This window comes from Pholcus phalangioides, unplaced genomic scaffold, assembly GCF_987345545.1.
Source record: "Pholcus phalangioides strain wild (caught in Gottingen) unplaced genomic scaffold, Ppha-v1.0 ptg000020l_1, whole genome shotgun sequence".
NCBI classification, from domain to species: domain Eukaryota; kingdom Metazoa; phylum Arthropoda; class Arachnida; order Araneae; family Pholcidae; genus Pholcus; species Pholcus phalangioides.
This window is the reverse complement of record NW_028301613.1, coordinates 8630021-8652718: the sequence shown is the minus strand read 5'-3', so window position 1 is coordinate 8652718 and position 22698 is coordinate 8630021. Positions and strand designations below refer to the sequence as shown.

The 22698-nt window shown below is 40.4% G+C and overlaps 1 protein-coding gene across 1 annotated transcript in view; it reads left to right on the top strand.

The window, feature by feature from the left end:
• Window positions 1–936: 936 nt before the first annotated feature.
• The window catches only part of LOC149070936 (cell adhesion molecule Dscam1-like), an 80570-nt gene continuing 58808 nt past the window's right edge, over window positions 937–22698 (top strand). Inside the window, exon 1 of the mRNA XM_089248593.1 lies at window positions 937–1089. Coding sequence (XP_089104719.1) covers window positions 1032–1089 — 58 coding nt within the window. The 5' untranslated portion in view covers window positions 937–1031. The remainder of the gene's footprint in view (window positions 1090–22698) is intronic.

Here is a 22698-nt window from a genome sequence, read left to right as displayed (position 1 = left end):
TGTTTAAATATAACAGAAACTTTTTTTATTTAAACAGAAATTACTTTTTTTTTTTAACAGAAATTACTTTTTTTTTAACAGAAATTACTTTTTTTATCTCCTGTATTGGTTGTTGTCGTCTGCTCTTTTGTCTTTTTTAAACATTTTGCCCTTAAAATGACCGCCGTATGGATGATGTTACGTACTTGCTTGATATTTATGGTCTACCACACCTTTATCTATTTTTTTAATCATTTTGTTTTATTTGTGAAACCTATCAGCTCTGCACGCTTGCATCATGAATGCTATCATCTCCCCCTTCAAAATTATACGTAGGAAACTGACAAATTAAGTAAGTAAATGTCGTAATTCTATGAGTAATTAAATGTCGCTGTTTGTTGGAATGAAACGTACCAAGTTTACATTTGCGTCTCGAAGTTGGAAAACTGCAGAAATTTCACAAAATTCACAAAAACAATGCGGACGTGGGAAGGAACCAGTGGTTTCCCAGAGAAGTCATCACTATAATTGGAATCCCTTCTACCTTATCCTTTCATATACGGATTCGAAGGACAAAAAGGAAATCGATTGATTGCCTCAGTTTACTCCGGGAAATCGACAAGTTGAGAACAATGGGAACTTTTCCAGGAATCAACAAGTTTCTTTTTTTTTTCTCCTTTTTTCCTTCATTTCCTTTCCTGTCCTCGAAAAATATCTTCCTATCATGATTATTTAAGCACCGAAACTCCTTTTTGCGATTCTGTTTTCAAAGAGGAGAGTGGGGACTGATCCTTCCGCTAGATGTCGCTCGCGGCGGCAGCTCGTCATAAAGTTCAATTTGTGTTTTAACTAAACCGAAGCGACAGATTCCGGGTGGTTGTTGTCCGGGAAAGACCCGGAGTAGCTTTTATTTCATCCGCGCGTCCAAGGAATTTTTGAAAACTTCTTGATTAATCCGGTGCTTAGCGATGCGGACGATTATGTGGATTATCCGCGGATTTTTCGGATTATTATGGTGAGAATTTTGTGTTTTCTTTGAGAGGAAAAAAAATATGGAAAATTTTCAGCACACCTTGACGGCTTCGCTCTTCTTCCTGATGACTATCTCTGGTAAGAACTTTTTCCACATGTTGATTTATGAATGACTGATATTGCTTGTTTATCATAGAACGATCAATTTTTACGTTTAACATGCAAAACAATAGCACCATGAGAAAGGTCATTTAGTCAGCTTTCGATTGATATGCAACATGAGTAGTGTAGCTCTTTCATGACAGTCAGTGTTGGCCAAAGGAGGACGGATGACTGCAACTGAATACGCACTCAGACTGTTAGGTACACGCACTTACACTTCCGGCACAACTCACTAGGTAGTAAATTGCCTATGGCAATAGACCTGAGTTGTGCTCGGTTTGAAAAAGAAGAAGAAAAAAAAAATATATATATATATATACGGGGTGATTATAAAAAACTATCCCGACATATGGGCCCCTAACTATCATACCATTCACAGAAACTGAATGAAATTTTGGCATAAGGTATTTTGAGGTATGCGCTCAAGAATGATATGGAAAACAACAGTGTCACTCTAACAGTTACGGTTACAGTGAGAAAATTTCGAAAATATCAAATGGCAACACCAAGTTTTTTGTATTGGAATGCGATCTCCATACTGAAAAACACTAAATAGCGTTGGAATGGCACCTGTAGCACGAAAATCCCCGGACCTAGGCAAGGAAAAAGTAAAAAGGACTTTGCCGTGCACCAGAGCATTAATGTTCGTTTCATTCGTCACACCGTTTCTTCGGCTGAGATCCCAGCCTGATTAGTCCTCCACAAGGTCATGTGGGAAATACAATAAAATGCTTTATTTTATGCTGCTTCTCTGTCCTTATTGGTTGTCCTCACTTTTAGCCTATCTACCGCCGGTGATTTTCATGCTACAGTTGCCGTTCGAACGCTATTTAGGGTTTTTCACAATGGAGATCACATTCCAATACAAAAACTTGGTGTTGCCATTTGATATTTTCGAAATTTTCTCACTGTAACCGTAACTGTTAGAGTGACACTGTTGTTTTCCATATCATTCTTGAGCGCATACATCAAAATACCTTATGCCAAAATTTCATTCAGTTTCTGTGAATGGTATGATAGTTAGGGGCCCATATGTCGGGATAGTTTTTTTATAATCACCCTGTATATATTAACAACTCGAGTGGCGCAGTGCTAAGGTGCTCGTCTTCCACTATGAAGGTTACCGTCATGGTCCGCGAGTTCGGATCCGGCAAGAACATCAGATACAAGTTTTTTACCTACTGGGGCCACCACTGATAGACGGTGCCTTCATTTCTCCCCCCCCCCCCCGAATCCAATAGTTGGAAATTGCCGTCTAGTGATATATGACTGGAGTTAGTGTGTGGTAAAGTAATATATATTTTAACAGATATTCCCGTTTATTCTGACCAATATTAGTCCCATGGGTGTCCGTTATTGAGAGGTTCCACTGTAACCGCAAAAGATGACAACGATATAACATCTCCTCTCCAGAGAGGACGTTGTAGGACTTGACGTTGGATTGCCAGAAGCAAGACCATCCTAATAAGCCCAATTTATACATGATCTCTTACGCGCGCGTTAAACTTCAATAATTTGAAACTTCCTGTTTGACTTGGCCTAGGCTCTGTAAAGAAGCCACCCTGCCACGGTTGCACATCGTATTTATAGCGTGGTTTTTCAGGAAAATTACTCTAAAATTGATGAAAAAATTACTCTAAAATGAAGGAAAAATTAATAAAAGTTACTCTAAAATGAATGAGAAAAATAACTCCAGAATTCGGAATTCATGAAAGAAATAATTTCATTTGCATATTAATGCTTTCCAAAATAAACACCTTTTGTTACCAAAATGTTTAACGTGTTTTTTTTCCAAATAAAATCCAAATTCATTACATAAATTTTTGTGGGGTTATTTCAGTTTTTTGACTTTCCAAAAAGATTGTAATTTTTGGTTCAGCCTCTAATTTCTAGGTTCGCTGATGTATTTCAGCAATAATTTCATTACGCGACTTCCCGCTTCACGGATTTTTACATTATACCTTACAGAAAATCTGAATTTCTCAAGTATGGATCATAGACACTCAAAAAAATCGTCAACGAATTCCAGGAAATACTAAAAAATTCCTAATGCATTTCGACACGTTATGGGTGTCGCCTTCAGGGGATAAGAGTATCACGCTGACCGAGTTCCCCACTTGGATCGAGTACCAAATCTTCAATCTCGGTTGCTCAGCGGAACGAAAAACAATACGTCTGTTCAAGTCAAACGTCGTGGCAAGAAATGCATTAGAAATTTTTTAATATTTCCTGTTATTTTTTTGCCTTATTCGTTGACGATTTTTTGAGTATTATTAGGCAAACTCTTCCGGATCATAGACAATTGCCAACTATCGGCGGCTTGTTTTCCTGAAGGGTTGCAATAAAAAAATATCTCAATAATTCAAAAAACTAAAAATTTTTTGTAGATAACGGAGAAAAAGTTCACACACACACACATCCGAAAGTAGAAGAATGATCATTTGTGACCAAGAAACGCGCTTTTTTTGCCCCATCTTCTCTTCGATACCCGTTAGACCTTAAAGCCCACAGGTTTTCGCCTAAAAATGAACTAAATCAATCGTTCATACAACTGATTTAGTTAAATAGTGACTAGCTATCATCACTTGAGTGACCCGTGACACTTTTCCAAATCACTGAAGCGATCCACTTCACATTTATAGATCACTTGATGACCCATGGCGCATTTCCATTTCTAGGTCACTTTTGCACTCTCCGGCACATTGTCACATTTCCAGTTCACTTGAGTGGCCACCCTTCACATTTCCATATCACCAAGTCATCCGTGGCACATTCCTGGATCACTTAAGTCACTTTCTTCAAATTTCCAGATCACTTTTAGCGGTCCGCAACACATTTCTAGAAGTTCACTCAATTCACCCGCGGCACATTTTCATATCGCTTAAATGTGTCCCGACACGCTTCCAGATCACTTAAATGACCATCTTTACTTTTCCAGATCACCTAAGCGACCCATTTTTCATTTCCAGATCACTTAAGTGGACTTCATAACACGTTTCCAAACCAATAGAGTTCCTCATACTCTCCAAAAAGTTGAGTACCCTTGTTTTTTAAAAATTCCAAACGAAATGCAATTGATTCAAAAGTCCCAAGATTTCATCATGTGTCATAAAGGTAACAATAAAAAATTTGCTTACGTGGGTTAAAAGTAAAAAACTGAGGTAGTGTGTCATAAGATGAAAAATAATGCTATTTAATGAGTTCAATAACTAATTTAAAAAAACACACACACACACGCACAAAGGTAAAACATATTTTTCAGAGGCTTCTGTTATTTCGTCATAATTATCAGTAATAATTGTTTTCATTCGTGTTTTGAATTTTTTTCCTCATAATTTTTTCATCCAATTAAGATTCAAGGAACAATCACTTCTAAAAATACCGATCGCAACAATTGTTTTATATTTTTCCGCAAAAAAATGTTTACGTATGAATATGCGTGTCACGGGAAAACGTTCAATACTCAAAGTATTTGTGACGATAACTTTGCCTCGGCCAAACAAACCTCGCCATACGACACATACGATATTCGTTGTTGTTGTTTTCGCGGAATTTTTCCCGTCGGTAAATTTTTCTCTCGGGACATAAATTCCGCTGATGGACTCGGTTCATGCATCATTTGCATTTTTCCAAAAAACTTTTCTCGTTTCTGTTCTACCTTCTAGAACATCTCGCACGAACGAAAACTATTCTTCTTCCCCAAGCGAGAACGACCCAGCCGTTACAAAGTCATACAAACACTCGTGTCGTCTGCTCTATTTTTCTATTCTTTTTGTTACCCTTATAATGACTGCTGTCGTGTGCTTTTTTTCTTTTTTGGATTTTTTTTTTCTTTTCTGGATTCGTTTTTTCAAACATTTTTTTTGCTCGTGTACTGGCTGCTGTCGTCTGCTTGTTTTGTCTTTACTTTTAAATTTTTTTGCCCCTGCAATGGCCGTCGAATGAGTGCTGTCACGTACTCGCTTGACATTATCAGAAGCGAAAGGTTTTTGAGGATTGTTCGGTTGGAAACAATTTTCAAATCCCTGTGAGAATTCATAAACAACGCGGGTCAGTGATATTCTTCACTCAAAAAAAATATAGATGATTGGAGTAAGACTCCCACTAAATTTGTCGATTCACCTTACATAAAACTATGTATCAGTAAAAGCAAGGGTGTTCAACTTTCAGGAGAGTATGAGCCACTTCATTGATTTGGAAACGTGTCACGAGCCACTTAGTTAAGTGATCTGAAAATGTGCCACTGGTTGCTTGAATGATCTGAAAATGTGCCACGGACCACTTGAGTAATTTAGAACTGTGCCGTGTGTCATAGTGATCATAGTGGTCATAGTGACCCGGGTTCGAGCCCCACCGTCGCCATAGTGGTGGCCGGCTGAAGTTGGTTTTCTGTGGTTCCCAACTTCAAGGCGCGAATGCGAGCCGATCTCCCCGTTAAAAAGTCTCGCCACAGAGAGCAACAGACCTACAAAGAGCACAAATGTAATTCAAGCATAACACATCACTCACTTCCCTTCTGAAATATAGATGGCAGCACTGAAAAATCAAGCACAACACTACATACGCACTCGGACTGTTAGGTACACACACAGTTACACCTCCGGCACAACTCACTAGGTAGTAAATCGACCATAAATGGTGATAGACCTGAGTTGTGCTCGGTTTGAATGAATGAATGAATGTGCCGTGTGTCACTTGAGTGATCTAAAAGTGTACCGCGAGTTACTTAAATATTCTGGAACTGCACCACAGGTGGCTTAAGTGGTCTGAAAATGTGCCGCTTAGTTCATTTTCACAAAATTAAGTTAGAGGTAACGAGCCGCATCAGATGAACTCAAGGGCCACATTTGGCCCGCCCGTCTTGAGTCGAGCATGTATGAGTAAAAGTATCCCGTGTTTTCCTTTCTATGCTCATTGCTTTGAAGTTGTCAATTCCGTGCAGTGGAAGCCATCTAAGATCGTTGCTTCCTCGCAAAGCAATGATCTTAGATAGCTTCCACTGGATGGGATCAACAATCTGGTTAATCGTGCAATTGAACTTGAAGTGTATCTTTCCTCCTTCTCGTTTGAATCCTAAATCTTGATGAACGTGGTGCTTGGGCATCCAAGTACATACAAGTACAACCGTCCGTTGTACGCGTATCCAAAAAAACAAAATTGTGGCCTCGGAAGATAGTAGAGAACGGGGTGTGTCGAAGTATCTCCATCTCTCGCAATTTAAACATTCATAACGAGTTCTGTGTACCAAAAGTTCGGGGATGTCTAGTCTGAGTCAGCTCCTAGGCAGGACTTTAATGGACAGAAGATTTGCGGCCTTCTATAAATACCTTTACGCCTCCCCCACAAGAAAGAGGCTGATAGGTCTCCAGCCTATATTGGAGGATAGAGATTACTTTTCAGGCCCTACCTTTTTTTCGTCAGAAAATCAATTGAGGGTACCAGCTGAAAGTTTTATCTTGGGGAAGAGTCTGTCGAAAAATTTGTTCCAGGGGTCCCTGCATGGCACTTTCACCTACATGACAGAACGACCCAGCCGTTACAAAGTCATAAAACACTCGTTCCTTCTGCTTTCTTTTTTCATTTTTTGGGGTGTGCTGCAATTAATTATCGTGGAATCTAACTGAATATGTATGCCATGCATGGTATTTGTTCGAGTGTTTTCTGAATGAACTGTAGATAACGTCATTCATTATGACGAGATTTCAGGCTTTTTTTTTTCTTTGAAGGTAAGACCAGCTTCGATTCACGCTTCCAGGTTTGAAAACCATAGAAAACCATTTTTCATCCACATACATACCACCACTACTAAACGGTCACTGGGTATCGATTTCTGGATTTGTGATGTCTGTCCATTATACGGTAGATACCTACCTAAAAGACAAAACACGAGTGACGTGCGCTTGTATCGACCGCACCCCGATATATTGCCGTGAGGTAGTTCACTGCCGTGTCATTTCCTCTCTCCCACAAGGGGTAAGATGTGAAGGAAAATTTAGTCACAAACACTTTTCCATTCGTTTCGCACAAACCGGTTGCAGGGTGATCAGATTCAAATGTTGCGAAAATGGAGCATCTAGCCAATTTTCGTAAAATAAATCAGTTCTTTTGGGGCTCAATTATTTGCTATCATTCTAATTGTATGTCTTTTACTACAACGTAGGCACCACGCACATTGGTAGGTGCTGCCGTCTACCTTTTCAATTAGCAATGAATGGATATCAGAAAGATTTTTATGGAATCTTGAGGGAAAAACTCATTCAAACTTTCATTCGTTCACGTATTCGGATTAAATGCGTCTCAAGAAATGTCTGTGTAATCAAATAACGGATGAAAGTTGTTGTTGGCGTCTTTTTGGCATCGATCCATGATCTCATTATACGCCACTACTGTGTCTTTCAAATATATTTATTAAAATTGGTTTTTATAAATGGAGCGTAACATGCTGCGGGGTGGCATGAAATATTCATGGCTTCGACTGAAAAATGATGGACAATTTGGCTTCTATTTATGGAATCGTTTTCCACTTTACACATTCATTAAGGCGATGGAGATGATGATGATGGGGAACTTCCCGCCACAGTTTGGACTGGAGACTTGATGCAATCACTCCGAATTTCTATTGCGCGGAGACTATCCACCAGTCCCTTCCCATCCCGTCTATCGTCACAGTCTGTGCTAGTCCTCGACTCGGATGTTTGTCGGGCCCTCCAGGCCAGATAATTGTTGTGAGTGTATAGTGCGAAAGAAAAATGATAAGAATTGTAGCTGCACCCCCCAACCCCCTGTATGCCGCGGCCCTTTCATCCCAACCCTTGTGGAGAAGCCATGAATACCTCATTCATGTTACACAAGAGGGTATGCAGAGCCGTAAATATGTTTTTTCCATGCGGGAGGCAAACGGAATTTTTACGCCCCACTGTGAAAATTGATAATTTTATAACGGTTTCCACTAAACATTTGTCACACTCTTAAGATAACTACTCGGGGGCGATTGTCCCATCACCCCCTCTTTCTAGTTCCAAACCTGAGTATGAATCCAGTGGCATCTTAAAAGTCGAACTATGGGTTCACCCGAGTCAAAGAATCCCTATCAAGTCCCCCTATTGAAGTATTTGAAGTATTTCTTCTGCGACACTCCTCTGTAAAAGGCGTTGTGACACTCCTATGTGATATGTCGATCGCAAAACGACGCTGTGTCTTGATTATGCCGTTGCGGCACTCTTCTGTGAACAGATCGCAATGCTTTTTTTCTCGATCACGTCTTTGCAATACTCATGCGTAAAAACAGATTGCAATATTTGGGTTCGTTCAAGATCCAGCAAATATTAGGGTTCTCTCTCGCTTACCTCCCCCCGTTTCTATACAGTTATAGTCGTACACGGACCGCACGTTGAGTATATGGAAAATATTCGGAGGGCATAAAACAATATTAGTAGAGGGGCTTGCTTGAATATATTTATTTCAATGGTTATTATAGAGATGGGGCAGCAAATATTGGGGTTACGACCCGCGGGTGCAATTGAATCAGTTGCTTTGGAAAAGGCATCAGTCATATTTGTCGAAAATGAGATATGAGTTTTCTTACGTTCTGTAGGTTTAAGCACACCGTTTTGTATGAAAAGGGTCCAATGCAAAAAAAATCTAATGTTCATCACGACTTTAGTAAGCAACTGAATTTAGTGTTTGTTTTGAAAGGGCCATCAGTCCTGGACTCATCTGCGCTACATAGTCATTCAGTGAAATACTGGCAATCCCAGAATTGTCACTGCGTATTGATTTTTCTGTATTGTTGATAGAGCCTGGGCGGTGCACGGAATGAAATGGAAATGTGTTGTTGAAATTTTATGTATAGTGTTTTGATTGATGGAACCAAACTGTGAAAGACATTCCTGAGTTTATATGGAGTATCTATGAAAAGAGTAAGACGTCTTGCATCTTTATTGGCTGCAGGTGTTCTATTCAAAGAGAAATTTGTGAAAAAATCCGAAAACGTATTGAATTTTTTTTCCTGTGAAGCAAGCTCTCTATGCAAATGGGAATACTAAATAATACCTAAATGCTGATCTAACTATAAAAACATTACATTCCTTACAAGATATACGGAAGACTGGATGTTGTGAAGATATTTAGTATTTGAGATGTTAATTTTTTAAGGAAGGAAAAAACTCATCTCTGCCTCTACCGGGAGTCGAACCCGGGTCCCTCGATTGCCGGACGAGTGCTCTGACCACTAAGCTACAGAGGAGATAGAGATTTTCCTTCGCTAGAGCGTATATATGCCGAACGGAACCGTGCAATGGACGGTGAAACCGATCAGTTAATAGCTCATGGACGACGAGCCACCAGAGGGCTATATATATGACATGAATGTCGCTCTCCACTTGTTAATACAAGATATACAGAAGACTGGATGTTGTGAAGATTTTTCCTTAAAAAATTAACATCTCAAATACTAAATATCTTCACAACATCCAGTCTTCTGTATATCTTGTATTAACAAGTGGAGAGCGACATTCATGTCATATTACATTCCTTATTCCGTTAGAACAAAAATATATGAAGGTTATTTATGGATTTTATCTCAAGTATTTCACTGAAAATTTTGGCTATGTATTTGGTAGACCTCAAAAAGATGTGTTTGCAACATATGTAAGGAACTCGGCCAAAACCTAAAAAGTAATGTTTTGAATGGGTAATGTAAAAAGCGTAGCTGCTGCGGAGTTGTTGGTGCATAAACTCAAAGCGAAACAATTTTACAACAAAATGAAGGAAGTCAGCGAGATGTGCAAAACCCAAGACAATTTTGTCTGTATTTGCTTTGAAAACATGCAAAACCCTTCCTTTACCTCATATACCTGTACAAGAGTTATTTTATCTAAGATGACTGTGAATGTACAATTTCTGCATTCACGTCATGAAAACGGAAACATCCATCAGCGTATCACTTAACTTATACCATGAGGGATTAGGTAAAAGAGGGCCGAATGAAGTTTGCACTTTTATTAATGTGAATATATTTTTAAAATAACATACCTCCCACTTCAAAAACCCTCTATTTGTTTACGGATGTGCGTGGTGTACAAAACCGCAACAACAGTGTCATTAGATATCTGATGACACTAGTGTCAACTGGACAATTTGATAAAGTTGTCCAATACTACCCAACAAGGGGTCATTCTTTTCTCCCCTGTGACCGTGACTTTGGTGCGATAAACGGACACATAAAGGAGCGATCTCATATACTCAGCAATAGCAATAGAATATGCAAAGACGGTAACAGAGTCACGTAAAAATTGCAAATTTAGCAGTGTATTGCACGAGGAAAACTTGCCTGTTGACTGCATAGGTTGGTAGAGTGAATTCTACCAGAAGAAAGTTTTATCTACAGAATCTTTTCGGGGAATAAAGTTCCTAAAAGGAATAAAGAGTAGAGACCAATATTTCCAAGTGCCAAAACAACAAAGATGTGTTAAAGGTCTATGAATATATAGACGGACTAAAAGCCCACGCTTTCAGACTTGGTGCTCCATCGCATATCTTCAGTAGCTACTCCCTGTTCTGTTTATTGGTTTAATATTGAGTGTATAATAAAAATGTTACAAAGTATTCGTTCTTTTCATGTCATAATTTTTGAAAAAGGCATCATCCCACTCATTTTCCTGTTTTTTACGGAATTCCGGTAAGAGCTATTATGACCTAAATAAAGGGTATTTTTTATGCACAATTCTAATAGATATTGGGGGAAAAAAATCCCTCAAGTCTAACTGAAAACTTGTATGTAAATCAGTTTTTTTCCCGAAAATTATCTTGAGTGAACTCGTGACCTTTTCGAAACCACTGATTCAATTCAAGTTTACGCCTATGTATCAGGGATACTAATCTTCCCCAGCATGACCCAACCCACACGGGTAAAAGGCTTATATCCCGGAAGGGACAGAGCCTGGGTCGTGTCTGGTCAGAGCATGGCCCCACAAGGGGTGGGCTGACAAGGCTCCAGCCCTGGGGCCCATGAGGATTTTTATCATTTTTTTGTTTTTTCACGCTATAAATTCATCATAAAGAGGGCCCCGTGAAAGTCTGGTCGGGGGGGCGTAAAATATCCTAGCCTAGGGGTCCTGCTTCAGCATGTGGGGCCCATGGGTCAGGGATACTAATCTTGCCCTGAATGTATCCCTCCTACGAAGTATAAACTTTGTCTATATGCCCCTGTAAAATCCTGTAGCTGTATTTGTCGCATAATTAGCATTATTGCAAAGAAGTTACTCACCAGGGGTGCTTTTAATCTGACGATAGGGTGAGTAGACCAATTACCGGATCCTAGACAGTAAACTGCCTCACAACGATATGCTGGGGCCACTGACAATTCTGGTCTATCGTCGCCATAGAGCAGGAGGGCACAACCTCTGGCCCACGAAAGAGTTTCACCTAGTTCCTGGGAAGGAGGTTCACGAAAAATGAGTGTCAACACGACAAGCACCACAACTAACACCGTATATGCACCTCATAAATATTCCTCTCTCTAGGACAAGGGTTCTTAACCTTTTGTATTCCATGGACCATAATTAAGAATGAAGTCTGTGAAACTCCCCCCTTTGTCGATGCCAGTAAAGTTGAGAACTACAGCAAAAAAAAAATGTCAACGGTAAGGGAAGTTGTCGATTGCAGTAAAAAAATTTCAAATTCCCGATTACATCCAAAAAATACGAATTGCAAGTGAAGTCGCTAATTACAGTAAAAACAAATAATTAGGGGTCACTCAAGTATTACGTCAGCATCGAGGGGGTGAGGGGGTTTCGGATTTGCTGACTTTTAATGACAGAGGGGGGGGGGGTTTGAAGGTTGCTTACGTCATCAACCATCCCTTTTTGAAGGTATGAAATATTCTTAGCCGCTGACGAAATTTTGCTGACAAGGGGGGCGAGGGAGTCAAAAATGGCTAAAAATCTGCTTACGTAATACTTGAATGGCCCCTTACGGGGAAGTGAAGTTGCCGATTGCAGCCAAAAAGGCATTAATGTCAAGAGAGAACACTGTAATCTCGATTCTTGATTTCAAAAATTCAAGTGGGATTCGTTGGAAATAAGGAGGGAAAAAAACGATGCATTTTTATGGTAAAAGTTGGGGCGACCAATTCATTTCCAAGTAACAGATGATAACCACGATAACCAATGAGTTGCAGCAAGAGTGGAACAATCTTCGTTTCACTATTGTTTCTTATACCGAAGGGCCCGGGCGACACCTACACTACTTCCTGTTCCTGTTTGCGGGGGCAGGAATGACACTTTCGCTCTTGTTCACACACTCAGGGGAGCCCTATAACCGGTTTTCCATTTTCGGAAAATTAAGTGACGTCACCCGATTCATCACGTGACCCTCTCCCGTTGGAAAACAAAGTAAAATTACTGTTTTTTGATTAATTTTTTTGCGTGGTTCAAATTCACAAAAGTTTACCATTTTTTCTGAGTAGATGCCACAAAATACCGCTGATTATCAAAATATTTTTTCAAGTTCTTTTGAAAGTTATTTTAATTTTTGCAGATGGTTTTTTTTCCGACCCATTCATATAATGTTAAATCAATGGGGAGTATGTCCGTTTGTGAAATCGAAAAGGGAATTATTAGAAATGTTTCTTTTATGGGGAAAAAAAATTCCCCCCATATAGAAGATACTTTTTTGGGATTTTTAAGGACATTTAACATTCAGTGGAAATGTATTTTAACTGGAATAAGTTACGATTTAATATTTTTCTTATAACTCGGCCGTACGAACAGGGCGGAAACTGGGGAGGGGAGAAGGTCAGGTGACTCTGGTGCTCCGGTCCGGGAGCATTACACTCTTCTACCTCTCCTTCAACAACCTCTTCTCCAGCCGGCTAACCAAGCATTTAATTGCGGCTCTGCCCACATTACTTGTTGAACTAGGGCCCGATTTCTACATGCGGAAGTGTTTGCCTAAGGCCAGGGCCGCGATATATGCTTGGTCAGCCGGGGAGGGGGGGGGGCAAGCACGAACTCTGGCGTCCTTGTAATACCGAAGTAGAGGTTAGAGGATAAAATATGAAAATATGCGCCCCCCCTCTACTCCCAAGCAGTCCGGAGCACTAGATGCGCCTATTCCCTCCTAGTTGCGGCCCTGCTCGGGAGTGGGGGGGAGGGGGGGCTTTAAACAACATGCATTCACTGATGTAGTAAACGTCTTCAATCCAAATCACGGATACCACCCACCCCTCCCTCCCGATGTCTGACTCGGGGCCCCCGACATAGATATTCAGACTTTTCGGCGTGAGGGCCGTGTGACAATCAAAACACAAGAATAAAATTAATTTGAAAATGTTCAATTGATGCTGGAATGATTTGTGCATAGTTAATACTGCACCATAATCAATAGTGCATTATTATATAATCCGATATCGTTTACGTTTTACCTAGGCGTGCACTTTTTTCAGTCTACGGGCTTGATATGAGAGATGGAAACAGCTTGCGGGCCAGAAACTGATACAAGCACTGGATACAAGCTGTTGTTTAAGCACTGGATACTTTCTTTTGGAATCAAACTGCGTGCCGCAGCTCACTGAGGTGCCGTGATATTCGTAGTATTAAATTATATTGCATGTTCAATAAAACTATCAGAAGAATATCAAAATATTTGCGGCACAAATAGCTATGGCATCCCAAGATGCTGCGGTTCATCATTCGGCAATCACAGCCCTGTTACTGTCTTCAACATAATTCGTAACATATCTCGCGGCACTGGCGTACTCGGAGGGAAGAGTAAGTCCGTCTTAAGAGGAGTAAGTAATAAGTAGAGCATTTTGAGCCCTGAGACGCAAATAGATTTTTCTAAACCCCCCCCCCCCCCCCACCTAACTAGAAATGAGCCGCAACTAGCTCAAAGCCGCAACTAGATGATTGGTAAGCCGGGACAAGAACAGTGGGAGTATTCTCATGCCCGTCCTGCTTTGTACATCTGGCGATAGAGTACTGTTCTCATCCTCCTTCTGCTTTATTTACATCTCGCGATAGAGTATGGTTCCTATGGTCTTTCTGATATGTACAATTTCGTAATAGAGTGTGGTTCTCGTGGTCAAAGCCGCAACTAGAAGGCCCGCTAGTTGCGGCCCTGCTCGTGGTCCTTCTGCTTTGAACATCTTGCGATTGAGTATGGTTCCCATGGTCCTTCTGATATGTACATCTCGCGATAGATCCAGTGTGGTTCCCGTGGTCCTTCTGCTATGAATATCTCAAGATAGATAGAGTATGGTTCCAATCGTCCTTCTGCTTTTCGCGATAGAGTATGGTTCCCATGAGTCTTCTGTTATGTACATCTCATAATCGATAGAGTATGGTTCCCGTGGTCCTTCTGCTACGTAGATTTCACGCTAGATGGAATGTGGTTCTCGTGGTCCTTCTGATATATGCATTTCGCGATAGATTGTGGTTTTCGTGTTCCTTCTGCTATGCACATCTCGCGATGGAGTATGGTTCCCGCGGTCCTATTCGCCGTTTCATATTCGCTCAGTGCTCCATTCAATACATTTATGACGGTTTTTAAAAAAAACATTCTTCAATTTAATCCCCATCTCTTCGTGGAGAACCAAGAAATCCTTGGCGGAGTACATTTTGGGAACCCCGGTTTTTTGATGTCCGTACACAAGTATCGTTCGTTCTCGTCGATAAAAAGTGTATTTACGGGAGGGCTTAGTTGGCTGTAGCACAAGGTGGCAAATTTCAGGAATGAGAGGTCAAGAAAATTGGTAGAATAGCGGGAATTTTTTTAAGGCTTTAAAAAGAGGGAGTGACCAAGAAAGTATGAAAACATGTGAGTGATGAGGAGGGTGTCCTTGAGCGTGCATAAGAAGGTAAGCGACCAAAACAGTATGAAAGCATATGAGTGACTAACCAGAAGATTGATTGACCTAGAAAGCGAGAAACCAAGTCGATGAGCGACCGAAAGAGTGAGCTAAAGCGTGTGCATCATGTTAGCAACTAAAACAGTGTATATGGATGTGGGTGACCGAAACAAACTGCAAGCATGGGAAAGACTGACTTTTTAGAGCACGATCAGATCAGTAAACTAACAAAAGAGTGACCTAGAGAGTGATATGTGTTAGCTCGGGGAAAATAATTGAAAAAATAGGGCATTTTTTAGGAAAAAAATTAGAACGGCAAAAATTACAGCAACGTCCCGTAAAAATGGTCACACGGTCACTCTGATATAAATATAGGGTTTTGGCCCGCGAGTGGCAGAAGTACTGCACATCTGGCCCGTGGACTGAAAAGATTCTCCTGGTTTAGATGTTCGTTCGCGACTGATATAATGACTCTCCTCCCCTCACAAATGAAATATATATATAATTTTTTCTCTCCATATTCCTGCGAACCGAAATCAATTCACGAGCTCATCTTACCATGAATCATCCTCATCATTATCCTCATCCTCCTCCTACATCATCCTCTTTTTAAAGCCCCGACGTATGACGACAACCTCACAATATATTTCGAGAAGAAGAAAAAAAAAATGAAGATAATATGTATAATAACGAAGAGAGAGAGAGAAAGAGAGAGTCGTCGCTTCATTTACATATCAATGGTGTCATCTGTTTTGAATGAAAATGAATCTTCCCTTTTTCCACAAATTTCCCTTTAGGGATTTTCATCTCCCCGCTATTTTCATCAAGGAATGGAGAGGGGGGAATATATATACATATATCTATTTATATATTTACATAACCATGTATCGTTCTCTGAAGAAAACGCGCGGCCTTTATTTCAGTGAATAGGCGAATTAAAACGTCAGGAATTTTTCACGCTCGTTAATATGCGAGCGAGAGAAATAGAAAGGGTTTCTACAACATTCTATTAGAATGTTCTCGAATGTTCTAGATAGAATAAAGGGAATATATATATATGTGTGTGTGTGTGTGTTTCGCTTTTCTAGGGAATCCTCGTCACTTTTCGGAAACACGAGAATTTTCTCCTCGCTTGGGAATTAAATCAGCGACGACGTTATTCCAAATATGTACGTCCCAATATAAGATTGTATCGAACACGTTCTAGAAAACTCTTTTCCACGCTCCCTCGTGAGAATCCGATTTCGAGGTGGAAATATTTTTCCCTCGGATGTGTTTAAAAAGAGATGGGATATTTGTGTTTTCCGGATACAGTGGTTCGCGCGCGGTAATGCATACAAAATAATTCCGGGTGTTGGTAGGGGTATATTTTAGAAATTACGGAAAACTCACCGACGACGATAAGAAAATTCACTGACGGAAAAATCACCGTTGGAAAAACAGTTCGTCGCCAGTGAGTGTGTTCGAGTGCCATGGTGGTAAGATGCTCGTCTACCATCGTGAAGGTTGTTGTCAGGGTCCCGGGTTCGAACCCAAACGAGGATATAGATAAGATATTATCCACAACGAACTCGAGGCGACCACCGATAGACAGCGCCTTCACTTCCAACCCATCTCACTAATGGCAGTAAATTGCAATATAGCGGTATGGCCAGAGTTGGTGAAGTAGTGAGTGAGAGACGGAGTGATTGAACGAGTGAGTGACCGGATAATCGGTGAATGAGGTAGAGAACAAGCTCATGACGGTGTTAGTGACCGAGTGGGTGAGTGAGCAACCTTTTCCCGAAATAAAATTTCCCCGTTCGTGGGAATAACTTTTTCTCAAACATTTTGATTATTTTTTGTCGCACCACGGTCATTTTCTCCACACGATGGCTAATTAGACCGGGACCTACAATTTATTGCCGATTCCGAACGGCAGGCTTGTTTTTTATACTCATCAAGAGGTTGGTGCGTTAACCTCTCGACGGGAGATTCCTTGCGGTAGCAATTTTTTCTGCGGTCATGTCGCCGTTTTTGTTGTACCCGTGTGTCAGGATAGTTTTCTGACAAGGATGAACCGGGTATCGAACTCGCGTCACCTCTAAACATTCTTTGGTACTTTAGGCAAGTATCTTATCGACCTGGGCTACCGCGCCCCTTCGCAAACACAGCATTCAGTCAAACCTCGTTAGTGCGTCACCCGGTTAAAACGTCACTCCGCTTACCGGGTCACTTTTTGTAAGTGCCAATTGTCCTCAGGCAGGAATTTGCACAGCTATGGCTTACTCCGCTTAACGAGTCACTCCTCTTACTAAGTCATATTTTTGCTCTCCCAAGAGTGACTCATTAACGAGGTTTGACTACCAACTCTCTCAATTTTTATGAATTTTCAAACTACGAATTTATGGGATACCCTGTACATAAAAAAGACATTAGCGATACATTAATAGATGATGAATCCAGGGTTGCCGTGAAATAACATTGCCGATATGCAAACAAACCCCTAGTGGCCGCAAAGATCAAAGAATGAAGTTAGTGAAAAAGGTGTTTTAAAAGTACGTTCTCGAGAGATGAGAGGGAAAAACAAAGCTCTAGCTGTCACGGTCATAGCAACAAAATTTCGAAAAATTCCAAATAGCGAAACATTTTTTATGTATAGCTAATGGATAGTGGAAAGCCACGTATGGCGTTGGAACGGCACCTGTAGCACCATAAACGCCAACGCTAGACGCAGACAAAGAAGCATGTCGAAACAACCAAACCAGATCTCACTACTGCCGCAGGATGTCCCCGGCAGAGGGGTTAGCGAACCAACCCCTTTGGTGAAACGTTCTTTCTTTTTTCGTGACCTGCACCGACGTTTATGGTGTTACAGCTGCCATTTGTAGCTTTCCACTGTGCCGAACAATGTATAAAAGTAAGTTTCGCTATTTGGAATTTTGTTGTTATGACCGTAATAGCTATGGTTTCGTTTATCCTCTTTATTCTCGAGCGCGTACTTTTTAAAACACCTAAATCTCGTTTACGAACTTCATTTGCAAGAATCATTAGTTGATTTTAGCGGCCGCTTGGGGGCTCGTATATCGGCGAAGTTAGTTCATATGATAACATTGTATAGAACATTCCATCGCCTCTATCTAATCCTGATTTCTATGGATAGCTTTGCTCAACTCCATTACCTTCTCCAAAAAAAACAGATCCTGTTTCTATATATATAGTATGTATATAAAGATGGTAGAGATATTGGATCAACCGTGAATATACGCCGCATGAAATATTCATCGTTTTTCTTCTTTCAGTTCTAGAATCTTCTACGTCGGCGAGGAGTCAACAACTACCTCTCGCTCGTTCTGATCCTCATCATCATCATTCCGATCATCATCATGATATTGTATCTTGTATGGGCAACAAATTCTGCAATGAATTCTCCGAGGGACTGACTCTTTTATATTCATGAAGATGTGTGCCGCCATCTTTCTTTCCTTTTTCTTCTTCTTCTCTCGTATGAGAGGTTCATCCATCTCTATTAGCCCGACCCCCTATCCGCCATCAAAAACGAACTTTTCTTTGGTGTATCCCGTTTCTTTAATGACGGCAATAAAGACATCATTAATCATAATCAATGTTTATCGGAGGGTTGCCAAAAAAAAAATCACTGTTTTTAATAGAATTTAATGAGTCTATTTATATATTTGATTCGTTTCCGCGGAACCGGAACTTTTTTGAAATCCTATTTGAAACCCTTGATGGTTTCCAAGCCCTCGTTACAGAAAAGCAGCAGACCCGCAACCATTATTGAGATGACTCCCCCCATGCAACTTATCAACTTACTTTGCTAGTTTCTCACTTCCGATTCGGAAGATAGATTGGCAGCACCCCTTTGAATACATAACATACACGACACGTGTACATGTACCGTGTTTGGAAAATTCACAGACAAAATATTCATCGACAGTGAGTGAGTGGATGAGTAGATGAGTGAATCAGTGAGCAAATGAGTGATTGATCAAGTGGGTCTGGGAGTTGATGAGTGAGTAAATGAGTGATTGATCAAGTGAGTCTGGGAGTTGGTGAGTGAGTAAATGAGTGAGTGGAGCAAATGAATGAGTGAGAGAGAGTTAGTGAATGAGCATGCGAGTGAACTGGTTAGAAAATGACCGAGTGAGTATGAAGGTGAGCAATGATTAAGTGAATGAGCGAGTTAGTGAACAGATGAGCAAGTAAGTGAGCGGGTGAATAGACGAGCGAGTGAGTTACTCATACGCGTGATCACGCCTTCACTCACTTAATAACTCACCCACCCACTCACCCGATAACTCGATCGCTTACTCATACGTTGACTCATCCACTCACTCTCTCATTCAACAGCACCCGAGTAGTGCAGTGGTAAGATGCTCGTCTTCCACCGTGAAGGTAATCGTTAGTGTCATAAGACTTTAGTCACCAAAGAATGTTTTTCGATCCATTTCTTGCGCATGCGCAATATGTGAAAGGGGTTACTTTTCTTCGGATTTGAAGTGTGCTTCTCCGGCTGTTACGTGTGGCAACTTATCGCTAAGGGGCCGTTCAAGTATTACGTCATCATCTATGGGGGGGGTTCCAATTTGCTGACTTTTGATGACAAGGGGGAGGGGGGGTTTGGATAATGCTTACGTCATCAACCACCCTTTATGAAAATATGAGTTAGGATTCAGAGGAGCAGAGCGGATGACGAAATTTTGCTGACGGGGGGGGGGGGAAGGGTCAAAAATGGCTAAAACTTTGCTTACGTAATACTTGAACGGCCCCTAAACACCAGGGTTCATTAACGATTTCGCTTTTATTTTGTCATGACTGCCTGCGCGAGTAATATTCACACAATAATATATAATTTAATAGTAATATAACATAATGATAATAATATAATTAAAAAAAACGTTTCCGACTACTTTATTAGTAAATACACCAGTGGCGGATCCAGGGAGGGGCGATGGGGGCAATCGCTCCCCCCCCTAAGAGCCTTCAAACAATAGGTGATGGGGCGATCGCCCCTCCCTCCCAAGAGCCTTCAAGCAAATATAATTCCAGTTACCTCACTTTTTTTTCTTTATTAATCCTTAATTTTTTTAATTAATGTCGTTTTTGTCAAATTTGCTTTCGCTAAAATTTGTGCACTCGAATCTTTGAGCTATAATTAATCTAATTAATCTCTACCTCTTCTGCTGGTAAGATCGAAAGAATAAAGAAGCCATAGCCGGATGAGGGTCAATTGCATTCCCGCCAAGGTTCCATAGGGATGTTTCTCAATCGATTCGGCCGCTGCCTTTTCGCTGCAACGTACCCCTAGCGCCTAAGGGCACGTGTTTTCGCGAGGGAGAGGGGCAAAACGTACACCCTTCAGTTTTCTTAGTAACGCACAATAAAGCACAAAACATCGAATAAGATGAATCATTGTTTTCTAACCTTTATTTTCCTTCAGTCCTGAAACACCAGCTTGAGGTGGACCAAAAAAAATGGCCGGAGCTGTTTTCGGTCAGTGAAAATTTCAAAGTTTTAAAATAGGTGGGTTAACAAAATTAATTCTATTATTTTTGTAGCACATCTGGGGTTTCCCCAGGGAATGAAGTTGCGTTCGTTTGCGCACTCGCTGATAATGACATTAATAGGGACCCCCCTCAGGGTGAGGCTAACAGGGCTCAGGACGATTCACATCATTTTTTGATTTTTCACTCTACAAATTCACTATAGTGGTGTCTGAAAGCATGAAAAATCTCAGCAAAGTCCCCCCCCCCCCCTTCCTCCCCACAAAAAAACCTAGCTTAAAAGTCCTGCTGCAGAAAGTGAGCATTTGAACCCAGCCTCTCTATAATATCTATGAAAATGTAGGTCTCGGCCCTATCTAATAATTTAAAAACTGGATGCTGTGAAGATATTTATTATTTGAGATGTTGATCAAAATCAACACCTCAAATAATAAATATCTTCACAGCATCCAGTTTTCTGTATATCTTGCATTAACAAGTGCAGAGCGACATCATGTCATAGATTGATTATTAACTATAAACATTATTAATTAACGAATAAAAAGTGATTATATTAACTTAATTATTATTACGGTAGAACTTTTCGATAACAGACACCCATGGGACAAAAACTTTTGTCCACTAACGGGGGTGTCCGCTATTGGGGAGATGCGATATATAGTAAGACCCCGTTTATACGACTTTATATTTATACGACGTTTGGCTTCTGTCGCGAATGATTCCTATATGTTATACTGTGTGTAAAAGAGATACACCAGTGGTTATGCATAATCATCAATCGTCTCGATATAAAGAAAGTTGTATTAAATTTCACTACATTCACTATTTTTACCGGCTATTATGCGTAATTCCCAAATAAAGTCTGATAAATACGGAAAAATGTAAAACATTTTTCTTCTCTCTCTTCATTAAATCAATTAATTATGTTTACCCGTGCATAATACGTGCGCTGCACATATTTTGCCCTAAAAATTAAATAAGTGTAAAGAAGAGAGAAATAAACGTTCGTAGCAACATCATCAGTCATGTTGGCTTTCTTCACGCGTATCAACGTGTGCAAACAAAACTAACATTACCATTCGGAATCACCACCATAGACCATAGTTATGTTCAGTTAATCAAGTAATCAATTGATGGATTACTCTATTTACCGATATACGAGTTTAGGATTATACATATAATCACCGTTGAATATGATAAATTCTCGTTTTACGAACAAAAATTCGCAATTCAGAGTTTGGAAAAAAAATTAGAGTTCGCTTGATTTACTGTCCGCTATCAAGAGTGAAATACAATCAAGCCTTATTTCACGGGATCGGGGATCAGAAAAGTGTCCGTTACAGTTAACGGGAGGTGTCCGCTAACGGGGAGTGTCCGTTAAGGCAGGTTCCACTGCACCTATTTAACTGAACATTTCCTGAGGCGAGTTTGCTGAACAAGAGGGCGAGATATAATAAAAATTCGAGATTTATCTCTCTCTCCCCCTATTTCATACTTTATGGCAGGGGTAGCCAAGAACTGGCCCGCGGGCCTCAAACAAGGTAAAACTAAATTATCAAATTAAAATTAATATTGTACAAGTCGTTAAATCAAATTTGTGATAATTATTCGAGCTATTCTCGTTCTCCAACAGCGCGCGTAAAGCTACTAAATATGAAAATAATTTACTATGTTATCAACAAAACCCTGAAATTCTTGGTCTAAAAATCTTGAAAAATGACTTTAAAAACTGCCATCAAAAATAATAAAACAAACTTCTCTTGAAAACCCGGTTTTGTTCAAATATCGAAAGAAAAAGTTTTGACACCATCAAAATCATGTGTTGATTTTTGAAATACGTTGGAAATTTTTTCTCTCTCGTTTAGGTTTCATTAAAAATAACAATTTTTCTAATAAACAGTGGTGTTATGGCCCCCCACAAGGTTGGAGCTGACGGGGCTCCGACTCGAGGGCCCGAGACGATTCTTATCTTTTATTTTGTTTTTTCACAAGAAATTCAGTATTGAGAGACCCGCGAAGAATCTGATCGGAGGGACCTGTTCCTAGATCTGGGGGGGGGGGGGGCCATGACTGTTTAACTAAGGGGAAGGGGAACAGGGTTTTTTTCCCAGTGAAAAACGAAAAATAATTCCCCCTCTTCCCGGGAAAACCCCATGCCTATGTTCAGGAAGCCAAAAGCATCTTTTATTTTATTTTCCAAGAAAAATTCAAGCGTATTTTTTTCATAAGTGC